The following is a 19,140-nucleotide window of genomic DNA, read 5'->3' as shown; positions in this document are numbered from 1 at the left end:
CCAGGGAACCATTTATTTGTAAACCGTTGTGATAATGGAATCGCATAATTTGAGAACCAAGTTTCTCAGTCTAGTCAGCAGAAATTTTAATTTATTGACGGGGTATACTAGCATTATAACCCTTAGTTGAGGAGAAGCTGCTATCGTATGTGAAATTTAATGAAAAAGAAGGAGAAACGTTCTTCGAAGCGGCTACTATCTGCATGGGACTCGGAGGATCAGTGGCTGTCCCTGAGGGCCAGGAGGATAACAATGCCATCGCTAAACTTGTCAAGTAAGTTCCGTGTTCTTGTCAGACCGTGTATCCTATTATTTCCACCACCATCATCCTATCATGTCCTCAGATATTATAAAAAGTTCCAGATATCATAGTGCGAAATTTATTAATTAGCTTATTCCTCGATGCCTATGTCTAACGTCATCCTCCCAGTTCCCATGGAATAATCTGAGCGATGTTCAAGATATTAATCCGTCTGCAAAGCAGTCCTCTCAAACTATACTAGAGCTAATATTGAATTTAATATTCAGTTAATATTGAATATACTACCGTTCATTTACGAAAAGCATTTAAGGTTTGTCTATAACAACTGGCAAAAGAAAATTTGACATCGAGCAGAGTAAATCATACTTTTATCCTTATATATAATCCTTATGGCTTATATATATTACATGTGATGTAAAAAATTAAAATTTGATTCAACCCTTTTACTAAAATAACTTCGTCTGGGGCAATTATGATGAAAGGTTAATGTGCATTATTTGTCTACAATTTGAAGGGTACTGTCGTTTTCTTAATTTCGGGTATTTTGTGACCCGCGACGTAAGAAGTTTAGCGATTTTGAGTAACGTATGCCACATCAATCCCCTTAGAGATTTACAGATTTAGTTGGGGTTTATTGGGAAACCATGATTGAAAGATTGAATATAGAGGGCTAAGTTATAAGCAGCACTTAAAAAGAGTCCAATAAGTAAACAGAAGACTCAAATGTTGTATATGTGGGGTGGTTCACAAAAAGTATCTAGAGAGTTGATCTGCATTTTGTGTCCATATGACGAGAGTGTGAACTGCACGTGTGAACTGCACATGTGAACTGCACGTGTGAACTGCACGTGTGAACTGTACGTGTAAACAGCACCTCTAGCTCTTTTACTTTGTTACTTCGTTGAGTTCATCCGTGGAGCCGGAAGGGTCATCAGATATCTGGCCACCTGGATAGCGAGTAGTCAACCAGTGAGTTTGACCAACTGCAGCTGTTGCCGGCGACCGGAGGGTTGTCCGGTATCAAAGCAAGAAAGTTCGACAAACTACTCTTTAACATTTCAAAAGATTTATTAGACTTTACTGTGTGAGGCACCTTGTTCCACAGCTTCGGTCCTCGAACTGCAAAAGACCTGTCGTACAGTGACTGGTTGCGTAAGGAACTTGACTTTGACAATGAGGGTATGATAGCTACATCACTGTGTCTTGGGGTCACCTTGAACTTGATATCACAGCAATTTTGTACCACATCATGGAGAATCTTCCACATCACCAGGATGATATACCTCTCCCGTCTGCGCTGAAGAGACATCAAAATAAGCTGTACGAGTCTTTCCCAATAGTTGAGATGCTGAAGACCGCTAATACGACTGGTAAAAGTTCTTTGCACCCCTCTATCAGCTGTATTTCAGTCACCTTGGTAGGGCTCCAGAGTGGGCAGCAATACTCCAGAAGGCTTCTTACTAGTGTCAGTGACTTGTAGAGAGTAGTCATGACGGTCTTGTCGCGAGTTTTGAACACACTGAATATATTATATAACCCAAGATAGCGTGCTCCTTGATTTGGATACCATGTTGCCGATATGTGTCGACCAGCTAAGATCACTTGAAACCATAACTCCAAGATCTCGGATGTTCTCGACAGGGTAAAGTATATCCTGACAGGATACTTTGTAACACAGTGTTTCGGCAAAGAAGGGTAGTTCGGGGAATGAGCTCTGTTATAGAGGTGATTTTACAGCTCGAACTTCTGTAGGCTCTAATATATTCTCATACTCTGGAATCACATTTAACGCTCGGTAAAAACAGTCACTGTAGCTGTTTAGACAGTTGGAGTGATATTGGAGGTATAATCTTTGCAAATACATCTTCCAATGAATAAAATGACAATCGAAAGAATTATTGGTAATTTGGGAATCTCTCGATGCACAGTTGAGGCACAGTTCAAGTACAGTCCGGATGTGTTAAAACAGAAGGCCTGATCGGAGCATAGTTGGGCGGAATCACAATCTGTACTGTAATCCAAATAGCAATTCGTAAAATAAACAAAAGAGTATCTGAGCTGAGGACTTTTATAAAAATGTAAACTGATTCTAGACTGTACCCCAATGACAATTTATTAATTGTATCGACAGATTACCGAATTATTTTAGTAAAGTATAATCATATAGTAAAGTATAATCATATAACCAGTAATCTATAGTTATACTTTGCAAATTAAAGATGTGCAAAGAGTCTTGTAGATGTAGATTATGTTCTAAAAAATGTTTAGAACGTAAAGATCCGCTAAAATGCAGCCTTTGTAACGGTATTTTTCATCGGAAATGTGCTAATCTTGAACCAAATGACGTAAATCGAATGAAATTAGACAATAGTCTCATAAACTGGTATTGTTTGGCATGTACTACTGACATATTTCCGTTTACTAATACTGATATTACCACTCTAACTAATGAAAATTCGTGTAACACTTACATACCCTGTAGTACAGAAACAAAAGCTAAATCTAAAGTAAGTTTTGCCAGGGTGAGTTGCAAAACTTGTAAAAAGCTAGGAAACAAATCAAAAATGGCGGTTTGCTGGATATGCGACGCTTATTCGCACAATAAATGCTCAGCGGGCGAGTTAGGATGCAAAAGCTGCACACGTGAATTGTTTCCTGGTTTCGAGGTATCACCTAGACAATTATACACCGTACACGGTAATTACGAGAATAGCGCAAAATTTAACCCATACCATAGAAACCATGACTCTAATTATATAGGTAATACTTTTGAAGAAAACAATGACTTAAACTTTAATCCGTGGGATAACTGCTCAGATGTACTAAATAGCTGTAAATACTACGAACCACGGCAAATAAACACGAGTAGGCCTTATGAATTTAAAGTACAATCTCTTAATATTCGATCTTTGAGCAAAGCAATCTCTAATATACGTGATGAAATTGAACAGCACCTAAAATTTGATGTTCTGTGTTTCAACGAAACAAACTGCACGGTTGAAAATATGGCTTTTCAAGGAAAAGAATTAGAGTTAGAAGGCTTTCATCCCCCCTTTATTCAGGCTCCCGCAAGGGACTCTGGTAAGGGCGGTGGTCTAGTAACCTATGTAAACAAGAATATCTGTGAATTATCTGATGTCACTGCACGATCTGAATTATCTTATAGAGATGATCCAAACGTTGGCGTTTTTCAGTTAATAGAGATAGCTCAAAATGGCCACAAAAACATCATACTATGCAATATGTATCGGTCTCCCAGTGGTAATGTCCCCAGTTACTTAGAAAAATTGGAAAACACCCTAAAAGATTTGGCGCGACATAGCAACAAAAACGTATTATTTCTAGGTGATACCAATATTAATCTATTAGAATACGGCGTAAATGACCATACTACTAAATATGTTGATATTTTTGCAGAGTATGGATTCGCACCAACGATATCACGACCAACTCGTATTACTTGTCACAGTGCTACACTTATTGATCACATTTTCGTAAACCAATGCCATGCTATAACAAAGTCAGGCATTATAACTGAATCGCTATCTGATCACCTTGCCACATTTACCGGCATACTTCTCGACACTAATAGAATAGGAAATAAATTGAAAAATGAAACTTGTGAATCATCAAACCGAGTAATAAATGAAGAGAAAATCGCTCGTTTTGAGGAGAAAATAGCGTCTATTGATTGGAATTTTTTACACAACGTTGACGGGACAAATACAAAATTTGAAGCTTTTCACACTAAATATGAAGAAGTCTATAATGAGTGTTTTCCAGTTAAAAAGAAAAAATCAAACCACAGAAAAAAACTCTAAACCGTGGATATTAGATTGGCTTCAATGTGCATGCAATCGAAAGAACCAACTATATAAATCCTTTGTTAAAGAGCCTACTGAAAAAAATGAAAAAACTTATAAGCATATGAAAAAGTTTGTTGAAAAACAAGTAGATATTGCGAAAAAGAAGTATTACGCATCATATTTTAAAAAGCATGCGAGCAATAGCAAATTACAATGGCAAATGATTAATCAAATATTAAACAAGAAATCAAAAGAAAAAATAAAAATAAGTAAGATTAACTATAAAAATAGAGTTATAACCGACTCACAAGATATAGCTGACAGTTTTAATGATTATTTTACTAATATAGCTGAGAACCTAAAGAGCGAAAACAATCTGGTTCGCGGTGCAGGATCAGTAGGACATTCTCTTCCCCAATCTAGTCGATGTGATTTTGATATGGAGCTGGAGGACTCCTCGCCCTCCGAAATTGCTGAAATCATACATGATCTTAAGAACAAATCGACTTCAGATATGAATATACAGCCTCTTAAAAAGGTTTGCAATGTGCTGTCTCCAGTAGTTAATCACCTGATCTCACACTCCCTTCACGAAGGAGTATTCCCCGAAAAGCTCAAACTTGCTAAGGTTATCCCACTCCATAAAGGAGGATCGCGCAGCGAAATTACAAACTACAGACCAATCTCACTTTTGTCCTGCTTCTCAAAGATATTCGAAAAAATAATGCATGCACGTTTAGTAAAGCACCTAAAATCACGTAATATTCTATATGCGTCGCAATTTGGTTTTAGATCGGGTCACAGTTGTGAACATGCGTTGCTTGAAGCTCAGTTTAACTTACATAAAGCTCTAGAAAGGAAGCAAGTGTCAGCATTACTGCTTCTTGACTTCTCCAAGGCGTTTGACCTAGTAGATAGTGAGATACTGCTACATAAGCTGGAGCACTATGGTGTAAGAGGCCTTAGCTTATCCTGGTTTGAGTCTTATCTAACTAACCGGAAACAGTATGTTCACGTCAACGGTTGCAGTTCAGAAAAAATGGGATTGGAACATGGAGTTCCTCAAGGGTCCATTCTTGGGACTTGGTCCTATATTGTTCATTATTTACATAAACGACCTTGCAAATGTAAGCGATATAGCCCGTTATATTTTCTTCGCTGATGATGCAAACATCATCGTTTCTGCCGACACGTACACTGAACTGAACATGCGTGCAAACAGAGTTTTAAATACTGTACAGACATGGGTTAAAAACAACGGTCTTAAACTTAATGTAGGAAAAACTAAATACATGATATTCACTAACAGATTACCAGAGGATATAAATATTAGTATAGAAGGACAGCGACTAGTGAAAAGTGAACATGAACGATTTTTAGGTGTCATTATTGACTCAAAACTTAGCTGGAGCCAGCACATTAAACAGTTAAAGACTAAAATATCCAGAAATGCAGGCGTAATGATGAAACTTAAAAGTTCCATTCCGAATAAAGCTCAAAAAATGCTATACAATAGTTTAATTCAATCTCACCTGTATTACTGCGCTACTGTTTGGGGTACTAAATCTTTAAATTCCATTCAGTCTTTATTCTCTGCTCAAAAGAAAGCTATTCGCGCCACTGATTCAGAATATCATAACTATTTTTACGACAAAGAAAAACGTAAACTACCATCTCACACAAAATCCATCTTCAACAAAATAGGAATTTTAGCTCTTCCTAATCTCATTGCTAAAAGCTGTCTAACTTTGATGCACAAGGTTTATATGGGAGTAGCACCATCGAGTATCTGTAGTATATTTGAAAAATCACCGCTTAGACAAACGGAAAGGAGAAATCCAAAGTATTTTGAAATTAAGTTCAACAGATTACGGATCACCGATTATAGCATCTCTAACGTAGGACCACGATTATATAACAACACGATAAACGAAATAAATAAAATCCTTCCCTTCAACGTACCTAAGTTACAAGATAAGTTTATTAATTCATACAAGGACAACATTGTACGTTACTTACAGGACAAACAAAAACTTGACCTAGAAAACCTTTCGTGGACGGACAAGAACTTTGTCCTTTACAACTTTTAAACAAAATATTAGCAAAATATAACAGCTGTAAGAATCCTAAACGTTAGTGCAGTCAAATAAATGAACTGCGATAATGCATTTGACAGTCAGTCACTGCAATTTATTCTGCAACTTATTTTTCAATTTTCACTGCCACACTTAGGCTTATCTTGCCTACACATTTTTTAAAAACGAAATTCCTTGCGCACCGCGTACTAAAATTACTTGGATTTCTACCGCTTTGATAAATGACTACAAGAAGATGGGGAGTTAATATTGTTGATTTATATAATATAGATTATTTATTCTTTAGTGTAGATTAACTTTATTTTTATATATTTTACCAAGTGTGAAGGATCAACCATAAGTTATTGATATATTTTTGAAATATTTAACGATAAATTGATATAATAATAAATGATTGTAATATTTTTATTGAGGCACATGCCACCCCATCGCGGGTTTACTACTACATATGATATTTAACGACGGGGCTTTTTTATACGAATCTTACGAACTGAGATTAAGAGTAGTTAAAAAGACTAGTTGAAAGAAAATACTGCGGTCTTGTAGCGAAATATTATTCCATTTTCTTTGTGAAACATCTTTGGATCGTTGGATATCATTGTATTCGAATATTTTAATTTGTATGCATGCATCTAATTTTACTTTTATGTGTTAATTTGTTACTGTTAGGGTGACAATAGCTCATACTTTACTTTTTCACTTCGATGACATGACAATTAACACTTTTATAATATGTTAGAACAAAATATCATGGACGATAATCTAGACGTACTTAGGCTGAACAGGAATCACCAGGTCGAATGGTCAATCAAACTTGAAACTGTTTAGTGTTTACTCTTAGCTTCCTGCTTCGTAAGCTGGTAATTACTGAACTTTAAGTTTATACGAAAACCAACCGTAGACTTTTACTTAATATCGTTAAAAACGATTTTAACATCATAGTCAATTCTCACGAACGATATTATCGATTTTTTATTAACCTTTCCAGCAATATGGACCACACACATTTACTGATTTTAGCTGATAGTGACACAATCTGCTAAATTGCTCGACTTGCTCAGATATCTGCTCTATTTTCATGCTGGCAGTTTGCATTAAATACGTTTGTAAGAACATTAGAGGTGGTTTAAGGATTGTCTGGTAGTGGTACCGGCAACAACCATTTATATTCAAGGCGACTGTATCTACTACTGCAATTACCTTTGACATTTGCATTAAGAATTCAACAAGATACAGTGAGCTGTCTCGCACTAGCTATATGCAATGAGGAGCACACTTCGAGCGCTTTACAGTTATGAAATAAAGTAAAACACAGTATTTAGCTACACTTAATGTTATGAAATAAAGTAAAACACAGTATTTAGCTACAGTTAATGTTATGAAATGAAGTAAAACACAGTATTTAGCTACAGTTATGAAATAAAGTAAAACACAGTCTTTAGCTAAATAAATTTAGCTACCCCGCTTAGTTTAACGATTACAAAAATAAAGATCGCGTCTCCGTCGTCAAAGCAACCTTCTTTCAGCAAACAACTTTAAGCAAACTCAACTTTATAATATGAAACTCTCAGAAATCGTAACTCTACAATTAATATGGAATATGGATCAAATTTTATTTTCACTTCCAATTTTACAACTATGAAATAACGTTTGACTTTTATTTAATCAATCCCAAAACTAGAATTGAAGAGATTATATTAGAATAGCAACCCAGCTCCTTACCAAACACTGCGAACTAAACTACCAAACACTGCGAACTAAACTACCAAACACTGCGAACTAAACTACCACCTTAACAAATTCAAGCCGACAACAATCCCCAAAACACTGTAACTGTAAGTGTATGCCGTAGGATTCAATCCTGCTTAAATGGTGATTTCTAAAGTTGCTTTAAAAGTTGTCAGCACTGATTCTAGCATCCAACTCTTCACATCCAGCAGTTACTATTACCCTTGAGGAAGGTCCCATTTTAATTGTTACGGATGCTGCAGATTTCGACCATTCATTTTAATTTCAGACCTTCCTATCCCTTAGTCATTTTACACAATATAACAATTATTGTGAAAGATTGCACAAGCTGTTCCAAATCCCCTTCCCACTTTTCCCATGCATTACTAGTACTAGTACGTGAACGATCCCTAATAATAGTAATAAATCCTGAGATTTAAGAAGTTTATTTTATTTTTATTCCGATCTGGGTTCTTGCTGTCTGGAAATGGAAAATATCATATTTATGAAAGTCGCTCATACTCTGACTCATAGAACGCGACACGTTAAAAGGCGTTCGTTCTTGTTTCTCGTAAAGCATCAAAATACATTTTTGTAGTCTCGATTAATTGTTTTAATTAATTTTAATTTGAAGTCTCAGCACATAGGAACTATAATATATCAAATGACAGGTTCGGGAGATGACCAAGACAAGCGAAATATGACAAATGTAACTTTACTAAACGTGTAAATCTCAGCTGCCACTAAATATGCAATCCCAATTTTCGAAGATTTCCAGCAAAGAAGCGGGAAAGTTTGAGACTTCAAACTCAAATCTGCATCTTCATATATTCATACTCTGTAAAGTATATACACAAATAAATTACAGTGAAGTCCAAACTTTTGTTCATGATAACTTTGAAGCAATACTGGTTGATGGCGAATTTTGATTTTTAGGATAAAATTAAAATAATCGCCGATAAAACAGCACCACTAAAACTACACAGTTTTCAACATCCTCAAACTTTCACAAGTTTCAGTCGAAGATTAATAAAAGGCAGAAATATATTCCTATTAAATCTTTCTAATAGCACCTCCACACTCCAGGGATAAGAACGTGTGGCTGGGGATAACCCGCTCAGAATCTGGAGACTATGTCCGTCAGGACGATAAGACAACGCTGGTCCCGTTCTCTAACTGGAAGGGAGGAGCCCCGGAAGTTGTTGAGGGGAGTGCTAGTGGGATTGTTCTCAACGCTGACGAGTCCAGTGATGAGCTCGGAATGTGGTATGCCAGATCGGTTAACGAGAACCATGGGACTGTCTGTGAAAGAGGTAGGTTCAAGTTGCGAGCTGGTCGTGGTTTAGCGATAATTTAGCGATGATTACTTTATTTCGTGAACAGATATTCATAAGCTGTTACTATAACCAACATTTATAATGTTGTTATCAGTATTTAAATACGTGGGATTCAGGTGAGAATATTTTTTAACCATCGATCACTATTCCAGTGCCCCGTAAGCTGAACAGAAAACGAAGATCAAAGGTGTAAAAAGGGATGTATTCTACACAACATCAAAGAAAAAACATGCTTTAGCTGACTTTTCATCAATGAAGACACTACGAAGTCTTATAAAGTGTTTTATAAAGACTATTTATATTCGAATTTAGTTTGCTTTATGTTGAAACTTTGGCGGGTTTTTTACTTTATCGGCGTTTTATATGAAAGTGATTTGGCAATGGACTTGTCATCGATGTACACCAAGCTGTAAATATACAATGGTTCTGATTTTCACATGAAACTGATCAGTATTTTCAAACCGCGAATGGTAACTTGTCAGACTTTTTACCCGCAAAGGGATCAAAGTTCAAATTCTAGCCTTGGCTAATTTTAAAAAGGCAACCGGTGCTTTTACAATTCCTTCTGTACTAAGTTTGGTTACAAATTAAAATTGCATTTTAAGAAAATTGACATAAAAATGCATGCAAAAATGAGCCTATTCCTTTATCAAGGATAGACCACTCTGACCTTTGTAATTTATCGAATGTTTCATCACCCAGAACAGTTTCTTAATACTTTAAAATTAAAGTCAACCATCATAGTAATGTAACACGTAGTACAGACTAATCTGGGACTGGGGAATGGTGTCTTCCTCTATCCTCATTTCATTGTTCAACAAATCCCGAATCTAAGGAGACGAAGCCTTTTACTTTAGTCTTCAGTATCTCCACTTCACCCTATACTGTCTATCATCTATGCGAAGGTTAAGGCATTAAGATGAGGCGTAATTTCGACTATCCTTTTTTGTTTTCAGGTGTGGTGCCACTTGATTAATCACTCGCCCTAAATAAATTGTATTGGAATTTGTTCAGAAGCTGCTATATATAACTGTGTAGAAATGAAACACAGATGGGTGTGAACAAAAAGCGATCTTCCCAAATCCCAGTCTGAATTTTATTTCGGTTCAGTTGACCTTGGTGAGGTCCCAAAAATGTTCAGCTTTCTACGATGAAATAAAGATAAATGGCTCATTTTTTCCATAACTTACCAGATAGCACAAAATATACAGCCCATATATCATGCATAATATGCCATGCAGTGTGCACATGGTTCCAAATCAACGGACAGATTATTCCCTGGACGCGCGCGCAGTTTCTGTCACAGTAAGTGCTGAAAAGCGTATCAAATCAATAGAAGCGCCTTCCATCCATCACTGAATTTATTGCATACTTGGAAATACTTTCTTGTGTTTCAAGTGGTATCTCAAATTTGGCACATAGAAATCCGTCCAAACTTACACAAACTATCAGTCTTATACTCATTTTACTGTCTGGAAAGTTTAAAGGAAATTATATAATAGAATCAATATGGAGATAATCATCTATATTCTGTATTCTACAGTATATGTATTCTGTATTCTGTATTCAGTAGTGTACCATGGATTTAGACATATTTTCTTGTGTTTCAACAGATATCTCAAATTTGAAGCGTAGAAATTTACCCAAACTCGCATATATTATCTGCCGTATAACCCATCTTGCAAGTTTGAAGAAAATCGTACAGTAGGATCTCGAGAAATATGATCTCTACCTTACTCGGGATTATTACGACGGGTTTATTAACGACCGGTTAAAATATGGTTCGGGAAAAATATGGCGAAATTGCTCAAAACCCACCACAATTTCCCGGTCGCCATTTTACCGGTGTCCAACCTTTCAATTTTAGATTCAAAAATTTTGTCTCAGATGTAAATTTCCTTATTAGAGATAAGCAAGTTTAGAAATTTTCGCATTGCTAAAACTTGTGAAACAAGTCGAATTATCAATAATTGTTGAAAGTAGACAGAAATAATGACTCGTGGTTAATCAAACTAGATGGAAAATAATTTTTAACATTTGAAGCGTAACAACCAGATCGATATCTTACTATACATAAAGCGAGACGATATATATATATATATATATATATTTTGTAGCTGTACTCCTACACATTAAAAGTCGGTGTTGATTAGATCTTCGAAATAAGTCTTTGCATCATTTTATTAAACATCGTTATCTGAGATAAAATTGTTCTAAAAGCAACTGGAATATTCACAAATCTTTAAAATAACTTACAAACTAGGAAAGGAAAACAAGTCTTAGGAAGACGTACAAAACTATGTGACTTAAAACGGTACAAAACTAAAATATACTGAGTAATAATCAAACGAAAAGAATGGCTGCGTACATTTTATCTAATCTATTAAAGATTAGTTTCTCGGAAAAAGCTAGATTTCTCTGAATCAAGCAGTAAAAATATATAAATAGTAATGAATATAACACGTCTCTGATAGCAATATTGTAAACTAAACACGGGTTAATAGGCTGAGATCATGTCAAATAAAATAAATAAACTAAACACTAAGCTCCAGCGGATTTAAAAAGGATGTGGTTACTATCGAGGGTGTTCATACCCCCATAACGTTCAAGGGTTTTCAATTGGGTCTGGTAGAACCCCTCTCTAGCTTCCATGGCCTTTTCCCTATCTGCTTGACTTATTTCAGGTTTAAATTCAAGAGCGTCCACTATAATAACAGAAAGGTGCGTACTAAGTGAAGAGTTATATAAGGCTACTGAACTAAAATCTAAATCATGATCAATATCTAAAAAGTGATTTACTAACTTACAACTTCTGATACCTTTCTTAATGTGGCTCTTATGATTAGAAAATCTCTTAGGGAGATTAGAAGTAGTATATCCTACATACGACTGTTTACAAGTTCTACACTCCATTAAATAAATAAGGTTATTACTCTGACAAGTTATATATTTAGTAATAGGGAACACTTGTTTAGAATGGTGACTACTAAATTTGGAACAAGGGGACAGGAAACTTTGCTTACAAACATAGCATTTTCCACAGGCATGGCACCCTGCGTTGTCAGCCTCCCGAACAGCCGGCAATATTGCAGCGTCTGGTTCAAGAAATTGACTAGCAGTGGCTTCTCCATCTCTATCACTGCTTACAGTTCCACTAGCACGATACTTATTGTGTACAAGCATGCCACCGATAGTTTGATTCTTTCGGTGACTTACAAATACACTGTTAGCACGTACTAGCTTCTTCAAGGCTGGATCGAGATTAAGAAGGTGCTTATACTTGTGAATAATGCTCCCCATGTTGGGAAGTGCTGGATTCTGATCCATCACCATGGGTATTAGACAAGTAGTCGTCTCATCCTTATTTTTAGGGGCATACAAGTTTTTCCTATTGGTTATATCACTAAATTTGTTGAAAGCATCGTCTACAATACTAGAATGGTAACCACGGGCTACAAGGTAACCAGTATATACCTCCCTTTGCTCTAAGAAATTAGTGTCTTCACTATTGTTCTGCCTCACTCGCCTCGCCACACCATAGGGTATGTTTTTGAGAACATGGCTCCTATGACATGAGGTGGGGATGAGATAGCAGTGGGTGTCACTGGGCTTAGAGTAAAGTTTGGTATGAATAACATCACCAACAGCATAGACATAGGTGTCTAAAAACTCAACACCATCCTTAGAGTAGTTGTAAGTAAACACAAGGTCCGGATGGATACTATTGAGCCATTCCATAAATTGTAGAAGCTCCTCAACAGTACCAGGCCAGGCCATGTATATATCGTCACGCAACCTACTCCAGAATGCTGGTCTGTGTGGCGGGCCATGTTCTAAATCTCTTTCATTAACTAAAATATCGATCTTATCCATTATATATTTATTTATCCGTGCCATTTTACTGACACCACGGCATCAACTTTAACGCGAATTTCTGCAAAAACCGTCAAAGATATACAACTGAAACTTTTTTGACTGGGTCAAATGCTTTAATGGCCTCCAAATCAGCATGAAAAAATAAAAAATTGGCCAAGAAATAGGAGTTTTAGAGCCCAAAATTTGGTACCCCAAGTGGTGTCAAAAACGCGAATTAAATAGGTAATAATTGTTTTAGTCTCTTGAGTCTTGAAAAAGGCGATGTTCTTGCACCTCTCATTTTTATCATCGTCCTGGATTTCATACTTAGACTGGCAATAGGGCCACGTGATGGGTTTAAAGTTGGAAGTAACTACATTGCTGATTTGGACTTCGCCGATGACCTAGCAACAATTACTGACAGCTTCAGCGAAAATGGCCGCCTTTGCCAAAGCATTTCTGACATAGCAGCCCGTTATGGCCTCCTTATTAACATCGAAAAGACCAAATACATGTCCTATAACATCCCGCGACCTGTCAACTCAGACGATAGAGTCTTTATTAACGGCAGCCCTTTAGAAGAAGTTCATGACTTTAAGTACCTTGGATCCTTTATAGCCTCAACAAGCAGAGACATCAATGTCAGGAAAGGCCTCGCATGGAAAGCTTTACAGAGTCTAGATGCTTTTTGGAAATCTAATATGTCTAGGAAGATCAAGACTAAGATTTTTCGAACTGCAGTAGAACCTGTTCTGCTGTATGGTGCAGAAACCTGGACTCTTAAAAAGGCTGATATTAGAGCACTAGACGGTGTTTATACTAGAATGATACAAAGGGTCTTTGGTATCTCATGGAAATCACATACACCTAACTCCGTTCTTTACGGAAAGATTCCATCGGTGACAGATACTATAAAGACACGAAGACTTCGTTTTGCAGGACATGTCTACCGTCTACAGGACCAACCTGCTCAACAACTCCTTTTTTGGCAACCATCCTATGGCCAGCGTTATCGAGGACGACCACACAAGACCTTCCCGGACGTCCTACTTGAAGACACTGGAATGGAACCTGACCAGCTGCGTTTACTCATGTGTGATAGGGATAAATGGAGAGAAGCGTTGACACGAAACTCGTTCCAGATTTCATCTGGATCGACCTAGGCAGGTAGTCAGGAGTCTTGACACCATTTTAGGGTTAGACGGGTTCCTGCTAGTTAAGATAAAGGGAGAGCTGTTTAGTCGGGTGGGCGACAATTGACCCCCCGACAATTGACCCCCCGACAATTGACCCCAGTGTAATTACATGGGGGGTCAATTGTCGGGGGGTCAATTGTCGTACTAAACCCTAGATTGCGCGACAATTGACCCCAGTGTAATTACATAGGGGTCAATTGTCGGGGGGTCAATTGTCGGGGGGTCAATTGTCGGGGGGTCAATTGTCGGGGGGTCAATTGTCGGGGGGTCAATTGTCGCGGTACCGTTTAGTCTTCCAATAAGTTGTAATCATCTTCGTTATCTTCATCTGGATCATCCCTTTCATCAGTTTTAGTTTGTTCAAGTTTTAATTTAACTGTTAATTTTACTTTGAGTCCTATTTCATTATGTAGAGATAGTCAATACCTAAGAAATTAAAAATTGGCCTATTTAAATCAAATTTGACAATAAGGATATATGACAAGAATTGGGAAAAAAGGTGAATTTTTTGCAATTTTAGCCAAATGAAGTCGAAAAACCTACAACAAGTGTCCCAATAGTCTTCTTTAGTGAATATAAGACAACGATTAAAATATGAGCACCCATACCCCTTGGGAACCCTAAAAGCTGAGTAGGCGGGTTTATTAACGACCGGTGAAAATGTGGTTCGGGAAAAATATGGCGAAATTACCCTAAACCCACCACTTTATCCCGGTCATAATAATCCCGAGTAAGGTAGATATATTAACCAACCATTAATTTGGGATATTTTCTGTGTTTGAAGTGAAATCTTAAGACAATATAATATTGCTTAATATAGACCTTGTAGAATGTTCACAATATGATCTCCACCCTGTGGACCATTCTTTAGACTTTTCACAGTACAAGTCGCTGTAAAATGAATTTCAACATTGAATGAGGGGAACCAAACAGAGCTCCACTATTCCCAGAAAGGAATGTAAAGTGTTCGGAATTCCACATATTTAAATACCCTGCACACTCATACACAGCCGTAAGATCAGAATCTTGACGTGCACAAATTATCAAATACATTTCGTGTATTGAAAGTATAGCAGATCACATTGGCATGTTGTTTATATCAACGGCGAAGTATTGGGCGTTAAAGTAAGCTTACTTAGATAACAAGATGGGTAAATCAATTTTAATCATTTTAACTTCTAATCACAATGTTTGTAAACAAATGAAATACTTCTTAAGTAAAGCTGTAAATACTCAAAACGGTGCTATAGATTCGTATAATTTGAGTATTTGACATAAGAAGTCAGATGGCAGGATGAACTGTATCCGGGTCCCATTGTTTCCGGGTCCCTTTCTATCCGCGTACCTTTTATTCCTTCGTAGTATTGTTCATAAGACTATAAAAGCATTCGACCCAGCCAAAAAATGTTTCATCGGTATATCTCTCACGGTTTTTTCAAGAAAATGGTTAAGAAGTTTAATTAAAATGGCAACAGATATAATACATATCGTCTTGCTTTATATATATTATAGTAAGATTGGAGGCGTTTTTTTTTATCTCAGATGCTGCTTATTCAAATTATTCATATTTTATCTCACATTATTCATATTTTTACATGCATTATGCATACAAAAGTCTTATCAGCACAGAATTACGACTGCGGAGTGTGGCCATATTATAAGAGTATGGATTGTAAACCGATACATTTGCACATATTATGAACCCCGAGTGCAATCTAACTTTTCAACTCGAGCACAATTTAAGTGCAATTTAACTGTCACTTTGAGATGCTTGTATTCTGAATGTGATCGCGGGAGCATGTGTGATTGTGTGTTATGTAACCGAACAGTTATATAGAATATGCAGGTGTATGCCATATTGGTATAATTATAGTACCTTATTATATGTATTTTAAGATTAAACAAGTTAGTCGTCCAAGAAGGCGTCAACTGGGAGCCAGCACCTCAATATCGTGATAATATGTTGTGTACACATTTATTTTTATTTTTTGTAGTACAGTATAAAAATACATGTAACCCTACATTATACAACATCATATTTATGTAAAAATATGGTGTTATTAATTATTAAAAGTTCATAATTAGACTGATTTGTACGTATTGTAATCGTTATCACTTCCAGTTTTGGTGAGACAGGATGATTCCGTAGGGAAAATGTGGCCAACAATTCCACCCCATCAATAAAAATATGCTATTTTAATGGGCGCATACCATTCGTTTAGCATCATATTATGATTCGTCCCTCGCCCAATGCCCATACCCAAAACCGGCTACTTTTGGAAAAATAGCTAAAAATAGCTAAATCTAAATATAAATCAATAACTAAAACAAAAATAAAATTGTGTGTAAAGTGTCGTAATGATTAGATGCCAGATGGCCTTTTTAAACTTTGATCATGAGGCTGCAACTTGCTCATTACTCCGTTAATGATATTCGAACGTTTCGAAGAATCTTAAATTCCCCATCCTAACTCCAAAGCTGAAATTAAATTTAGTCGGATAGGTCATCCACTTTTAATTTTATAAAATTGATTGTCGCTAATCTTACTCCTTGTAAGGCACGATGAAGTCACTGTATATATATATACAGTAGGTATATCTGCATCAAACTTTAAGGAGGGCACGAAATGGAGTGTTCAAGCCCCTACCTGGGTGATTTGATTTGTTATTGTCTCAGAACGAACTTCTATTTTTAAAGCAGGACTAATAGTCCGCAGGACGACGTTTAACTCCGTCTATGCCGATTGCCGGTCTCCATTTTAACACCAAAATGGAGGTAAGCCCGTGATCACAGTGCTAGTACACTATTGATGAAGACCAAAGAATCGAGATTACTGTGTCTCTTCGAGTTCTTACACTAGTCATACACTCTCTACTTACTACTAGATGATGGACAGCTTACTACAAGGGATTGGACGATTGATGATAACTCTATTTAGTAGTCCGTAGGACGGGCATACCGCTAGTATGAATAATTTACGAGTTACATAAACTAAAACATATTATATAATGTATCTAAACTAAATAACTCGTGTTTACCTACCAATGTTTACATTACAAACAGATATATTGGATCTTAACAATGTAGGTCAGGGCAGTGGCTCGTTCACCATGGTAATACACAGCCACAAAACAAACACCCACAATTATTCACCGAATATTACTTTTCCACGCACTAATAATTAACATTATTGATTACTCGTAATACACACCGTAAAACTATTTTCACACAAGCTATTTTCAGAAAAACGGGCCTACTATCGTATAACGTCAGAAATTCATGTGATAAGCGTGCATAAGAGGCATGTCTGGTGAAAGTGTGTGATGTGAGTGTAAATTTTGTTTAGACAATCTCATCAGATAGGAAGATAATTGGGCTCTATAGAATCTACTAATGGTAACGAAATCTCTATCTTGTTTACCCTTAATCTAATTATTTTTCTGGTATCCGTTTTCTTCTCCAAAATCAGACAATGATAAATTCTTCAATTAGATAGTTTAAATTGTTTGACGTTAAACGATATAATGGTCTTACGTAGTATTTACGTAGTATTTACGTAGTATTTACGTAGTATTTACGTAGTATTTACGTAGTATTTACGTAGTATTTACGTAGTATTTACGTAGTATTTACGTATTAGATACGTAATATGCGTCATTTCATTAACCATTGACGCAAGGAATGCAGGAAGATTGTAAAAATGTAAATTAAATCTTATGTTATTAGGTTCCTAAAAATAAAAAACTTGTAGCCAGAGAATGGCATACTGACCGTGGGGAGACGTTTTCTGAAGTTGTGGATACCCGATGATATCAACTGTTGTTATATCTGAAATATAATCATCGTAATATGACGTCATACAGTTGTAGTATGAGCACGTGACAGAATGGAAATGCAATCATGCGAGCTAAATACTGACAGACACATAGCGGTTGAAATGTAATATGTGGTTAATAAAAATGACGATGATATCGATTAAAACCATGTTTTCCTTTATATCACCTTCTAATGTATTGTGAGAAGAGAGTGCTTCATGACTATATCACCAGCGAGTATGTCTCCTCCGTTCTTTTCTTACATGAGGGCTAATGTGACTCTCGTTAAACAACGAATACACTATATTCAGCAGATGCATTCATTGTTAAAACGTTATCTCGTGATAATAATAATATGGCGAGTAAGTTGCATGCATTGCTTATCAGTACAGATATGATCAAATAGCATTCAGTCAAACCCGTTTATTTCATTGATGAAAGACTTTCAATAAATGAAATATTTGATTGTAGCCGTCAATATCATTTTCAGCTCAAGGAACATTGACAATCACTTTATATCATACACAAACATTCGATAATAGAATTTAAAACATTGAATATTGAAGATTTATGATTCAGCAAGTTTACATAATTTTTCATCAGATAAAGATTTATTCAGCAAAATCTTTTCGGAGTATATATTTTGATTGTGACGACATCCAAACATTCAAACATTCAAACCAGAAAATAAAGAATTGCTTCACATCCAAAAGATAATGATCTCATTAAAATTGAGTTTAAATTGCACACTGGAAACATCAGTTTAAGATAAAGATACATGCTTCATGATATCAAATTTCCAATTGATTCTGCTATCAGTCTCAGAACAAATTACAGTACAAAGTCTACCTGTAAATCTTATTTTTCGTAATTTAAGCACTGCTGATTGTGTACAGGAACTGAAACTCACCCAGATAAGCTGAGGTGTGCAGTGAACGACTCAGATTGTTTCCAAGACTTTTCATCGCCTTGATCTAACACATGCCTCTTTTAAGTCACCTACCTCTTCGTCCCTTATGTATTGTTTTAAAAGTAGAAAAGTAGA

The 19,140-nt window shown here is 36.2% G+C and overlaps 2 protein-coding genes across 4 annotated transcripts in view; one reads left to right on the top strand and one right to left on the bottom strand.

Moving 5' to 3' along the window:
- The window catches only part of LOC134811529 (uncharacterized), a 106,909-nt gene extending 88,542 nt beyond the window's left edge, over window positions 1-18,367 (bottom strand). For all 3 annotated transcript variants that reach the window (XM_063818396.1, XM_063818394.1, XM_063818395.1), the window contains exons 1-2: window positions 18,283-18,367; window positions 18,052-18,108 (exon numbers count right to left, since the gene is read on the bottom strand). The gene's annotated coding sequence lies outside the window, so the exon portion shown is untranslated. The remainder of the gene's footprint in view (window positions 1-18,051; window positions 18,109-18,282) is intronic.
- On the top strand, window positions 133-9,555 carry LOC134811533 (uncharacterized). The gene is made up of 3 exons (XM_063818404.1): window positions 133-274; window positions 8,979-9,205; window positions 9,382-9,555. Exons 1-3 carry the CDS (start codon window positions 204-206, stop codon window positions 9,420-9,422), a joined length of 339 nt encoding a protein of 112 aa, XP_063674474.1. The 5' UTR covers window positions 133-203; the 3' UTR covers window positions 9,423-9,555.
- Window positions 18,368-19,140: the final 773 nt, after the last annotated feature.

This window comes from Bolinopsis microptera, chromosome 2 (genome assembly GCF_026151205.1).
Source record: "Bolinopsis microptera isolate Bmic1 chromosome 2, MBARI_Bmic_1.0, whole genome shotgun sequence".
NCBI classification, from domain to species: Eukaryota; Metazoa; Ctenophora; class Tentaculata; order Lobata; family Bolinopsidae; genus Bolinopsis; species Bolinopsis microptera.
The sequence above is the reverse complement of the archived record's forward strand: the minus strand, read 5'-3'. Positions and strand labels throughout refer to the sequence as shown.